Raw genomic sequence first — 4,809 nt, forward strand, 5'->3', positions numbered from 1 at the left:
TCATCCAAATACCAAATTACACAACAAATAAATTATATATGGTCTAAATTCTATTGTAGCAATCTCATTTCTCAGCACAAGCTTTGTTCGATAGTTAGCAGCTAATTTAGGGTTTATTCTTCAGTGGTAGTGGTGGTGGTGGTGGTGGTGGTTTTGGAGGTGACTGAGGTTGGAGAGCTGTGTTTTTCTTTATTTGAGTTTATTCTTCAGTGGTGGTGGCAGCAGTGATGCTGGTACTGATTAGCCAACAGAGGCAGAGGAAGAGACATATGTAAGATGGGAAAGAGATGAAATCACGGAAGTAATGAGAGAATTCTAGAGGTTGAGGTGCAAGAAGGCTTTGACATATCACCCTCCACATGGTGCTTTGCTGGATTAGGAGTTGGCTGAAGTGAAGCATTCGTCTTCAGCTGGTTGCTTTATGAAGTGAAGCATCGCAACACGTGTTACTGCTCCATTTGTTATATAATCAGAGAAATTTAAGAACTCAAAATCCTGTAGGCAACCCACACCTCTTTTAAACTTTCACCCTGATGAATACTATAAACACCCTTTCACATGTGTCTTTTTGCTTCAGGATTCTGCGAAGTAGCTTCTATGTTCTAAGTCAAATAGACTTCAGAGAAAAGGATGAATTAGGTGCTTAACTGTAATCCATCTACATCTACTACTGCCTTTATAAATCAGATTTGATAGAATGTCCATCATTGAGACACATATCAACAAACTGTCAATTACCCCATGTTAAGATAAACCAATACATTTGCGAATTTGGATATACAAAAGTAAAGAAACGAAACAATGATTAGAAAGTTGACCTTCTCGTTCAGAGAAATAAGTCTAGCTGCTTTTCTTGCACCTTAACGTAATTATAGTTCAGTCAACACGCACGCAAATCTGATTCCCTGAATCCCGGTTATAAGTTTGGTTTGCCATTCTTCAGTTTAATTTCAGATCAGTTGTAGGAAGACCAAGTATTGCTGGAAACATGGATAACTCTTAACTGCTTTCAACCATCTAGCATTGATCTAGTATTGATCAAAGGAGACCAGCCCTCAATATCATACAAAAATTCACAGCAATCGGTCAAATGAGCCTTGTAAATATATAAATCATGTGGTATGCATAACTTTAATCAACTGCACACACAGAATCTTATTGACAGATCAACAAATTCAACACCCACAGTCAATCTGCATGCAGCAACAGAACTACAGTACAGCAAAAATATACGATAAGGGCAGAGATAGAGTGAAGAATTCACCTTCCAAAAGAACCAGACCTAAGCTTTCATTATCATTTATCACAATTGTAACTCAACAGAAACCACTAACCTCACTTGTTCATGTCAAATACAGGCCTCAATTATAAAAGGGAAGGCATCAAAAGCAGAACAAGCAAATCAAGTGAATGAAACCTCAATTGTGAGTAACAAATTCATAAGCGCAAAACCAATAATTCATGTGGATATGCACGGCAAACCTCTGGTTTCACTTGTTTATGTCAAACACAATACTCAATTATATAAGCACATGCATCAAGAGCCACAAAAAAAAAGCAATTCATAACCATGCAACCCTCAACTGTCAGTAATGAATTAATTAGACCAAAGCCAATAATTCATGTGCATATGCCAGTCATATGCTCTGCCTGAGTCTAATCAATTATACATGTAAATTCATACATGCATGTAAACAATTCATACACACCTGTAAGCTGGAGGTGAAGCAAAAATCAAGAAACTTATATTCTCACCACAGAGTTTAAGTATCCGGGTAAATCTCCAGAATCTGTAGTTCGCACAAAACTCTTTGGCCTAACTGATCTGGTAAGCAAGCTCTCTCAAAAGCAGCAATCAGTCAGCAGTTCCAACAGACCTTCTTGCACCCGCCACTCACTGCAGGAACTAAAGGAACAACAGTTACAAACAACAACTGTCTTTATAGGCAAACTCAGTCTAATACAAAAGCCACCAGAGTTACTTGAAATTACCGTATAATCAGTCCATGTTATGGTGGCAAACCATGATGTTTTTTATATAGTTATAATTTGAAGAAGTGCAGGTTTCGAACCCTGTGCCCATACAACAGTCAGGTCTGAAGCCGCATTGAGCATTTCAACAGATTGCAGCTAAAACTTCAATGGATAAAAACCTAGTTAAAGTTGACTAAAGAATATATGCATCTATCCAATCTATGCTTTATGACTTTCTCAAACAACTGGGATTGTTTCCAATGTATGCTATATGGCTTCCTTAAACGACTGGGATTGCTAAAACAATCCCAATAATTATAATGGTTTTTTCAGCAAAGCAAAAGAACTTCATAATGGATTCCCACAAGAACATTCACATAATGGGTACTAAAATAAACAGTTGGAATATCCAGAAAATGTTTGATTCTCTTGTGTACCCTTTTTCACAAAGTTCCTGACTAAGATATGCCATGTCACCTCATTAGGTATAAATCCACAGGCCACACCTCTATTTAAGAGCATATGGGCATCATTAAGCATGCCCATTCTACAATAGGAACTTATAAGAGTGTTATACGTGATGGGATCCGGACTAATGCCTTCAAACTGCAATTTATCAAAAAGGCTTGTTGCTTCTCGAACACAACCCAACTTACATAGACCATTTAACAAAGTGTTGTATGCAACTATATCAGGTGTCAATCCACGATGAATCATCTCTCTTAAAAATTCAAGTGCCTTTTGTACCTTGCCAATTTTGCACAAGCCATTGATTAAAATGTTGCAGGATATGTTATTAGGGTAGACTCCCTTTCTCAAAATTTCCTCAAAAAGTCCCAATGCTTTCTCAACAGCACCATCTTTGCACAGTGCATGTAGAAGGCTACTATATGTGTACTCATCAGGGGCACATCCTCTAAACAACATATCATCTACAAGCTTAAGGGCCTCATGGATTGCACCTTTTTTCAGGAAAGCATGTATCAATGTGTTGTAGGTAACAGTATTGGCAATAACCCCCTCAAGCAACATATCACGATACATGCTAAGTGCCTCTTCCATCTTATCAACCACGCAAAACCCAAATATTAAAGAGTTGAATGTAAATATATCTGGTTTACATCCATTTCTTGACATATCACCAAAAGTTTCTAATGCCTCCTGGATCTTTCCATCCTTGCACAAAGCAGAGACAAGACAGTTATATCCGACCACATTTAAACTAAGACCTTGGGATGACATCTCAATCAAAAGTTCATTAGCCTCCTCTAAACGTCCTTCATTACAGTATCCTTCAATCAGAATAGTATATGTGATCACATTGGGCTTACAACCCTTGATTGACATCTCCTCAAGAACTTCACAAGCTGACACCAAACAACCCTTTTCGCAAAGGCCATGAATCAAGATGTTATATGTATAAATATCCGGCTGCAAGCCAACATTCATCAGGCCCTCCCTCATAAGAGCTGTTGCTTCATCAAAACGACCAGAGGTCACAAATCCCTTGATCAAAATGTTAAACAGAACAATATTGGGATTGGGCACTCTGTATAGCAGGGCCCTGGCTTCATCTATTTGATCTGTTCTGCAAAAACCATGCATCAAAACTCCATATGTTATAGCATCAGGGGCAAAACCCCGAGCAAGCATTCGATCAACCAATTTGGCAGCCTCATGAATTCGACTGGAATGGCAAAGGCCAGTTACAACATCATTGAAAGTATTGGTATCTGGTATACAACCCATAAGAAACATCTCCTCCAAAAGCCTCAAGGCATCATCTACTCTATTGGCCTTGGAAAGTGCATGAATCAATGTCTGGTAAATTATAGAATTGGGCACACACCCATGTTTCGTCATGTCTCTCAGAAGTGAACGCCCAGAATCCACTTCATTAATCATGCATAGCGCTTTTATTACTCTGGCGAAACATGAAACGCTAGGGGAGACACCTTTGTTAAGCATTTCATAAAAGACATTAACAGCAACTTTAGGACAATTACCATCCACTAGAATTCCCAACACAGCACTATACGATTTAAACGTTGGTTCGCAAGAAAATATCTTCCTCATATCCAAAAGCAACCTAGTGGCTTGACCAGGTAAACCAGCTCTACCGTAATGCTTCATGATCATAATGAAGAGGGACTCCCTGAAAACTATCCCATCCTCCTTCATCTGCAATAACAGTTTATCTAAAGCCTTAAACTCCTTAGCAGCACCAAGTTTATCAATCAAAGTATAGTACACATCAAAAGTGTGACAATAGCCTTTCTGGGCACTAGCCTTCCGAAATAGCTCCAAGGATGTAGGCACATCCAAAGGAAGAGCCAGAAACTTGCTAAGCTGATAAGGGGTAATTTTATTGAGTACTTTCTTAAGCTGTTTGAGGTCAAATGGTTTGAGCAAACTTTCCCATTCATTTTCAGATTCTGAAGCTGCAGCTTTGACAATATTATTGGTACTATTACTGCAAATCCCACTAATCAAAATTGCAGAAGCTACATTCTTGAAGGGTAAAGATTGGGTTTTTCGACAAGGATGAGGCAAATGTTTTGATCTTTTTAGCATAATACCAAGTGGATGCTGAGTGGTGGTCGAATGAGAAATTTCAGAACTCACCTTTCCAATTCAGCTATTGAAGTCGACTTGGGAATTGCACAGAAAGACAGCCATAACAAATCAACCTTTAACCCAAAATTCTCTCTTTGAAGACCCTTCACTAAACAGCAATTGGGTGGCAGTAATTCAAGAGAAGGAGAAGGAAAATTAAAAGGGCAAAGAGGACGAGGAGGCTTTCACATCATATGCACGGCGGCTGGTGGTGGTGGA

At 38.8% G+C, this 4,809-nt stretch overlaps 1 protein-coding gene across 2 annotated transcripts; it reads right to left on the minus strand.

The window, feature by feature from the left end:
* Positions 1-2,002: 2,002 nt before the first annotated feature.
* On the minus strand, positions 2,003-4,602 carry LOC113708812 (uncharacterized). Of its 2 annotated transcripts, XM_072064711.1 has the most exons (2): positions 2,722-4,602; positions 2,003-2,136 (listed from the first exon to the last, which is right to left on the minus strand). In XM_072064711.1, exons 1-2 carry the CDS (start codon positions 4,546-4,548, stop codon positions 2,131-2,133), a joined length of 1,833 nt encoding a protein of 610 aa, XP_071920812.1. In that variant the 5' UTR covers positions 4,549-4,602; the 3' UTR covers positions 2,003-2,130. The 2 variants fall into 2 exon arrangements, with proteins under 2 accessions (XP_071920812.1, XP_027087219.1); XM_027231418.2 differs by lacking the exon at positions 2,003-2,136 and having other exon boundaries at positions 2,347-4,602.
* Between the last annotated feature and the right edge of the window lie 207 nt (positions 4,603-4,809).

Source organism: Coffea arabica, chromosome 9c (assembly GCF_036785885.1).
Source record: "Coffea arabica cultivar ET-39 chromosome 9c, Coffea Arabica ET-39 HiFi, whole genome shotgun sequence".
Lineage (NCBI taxonomy): Eukaryota > Viridiplantae > Streptophyta > Magnoliopsida > Gentianales > Rubiaceae > Coffea > Coffea arabica.

What these genes read in the sequence shown, in the direction of transcription:
- LOC113708812 (XM_027231418.2), bottom strand. Translation starts at nt 4,548, where the DNA reads ATGCTAAAAAGATCAAAACATTTGCCTCATCCTTGTCGAAAAACCCAA.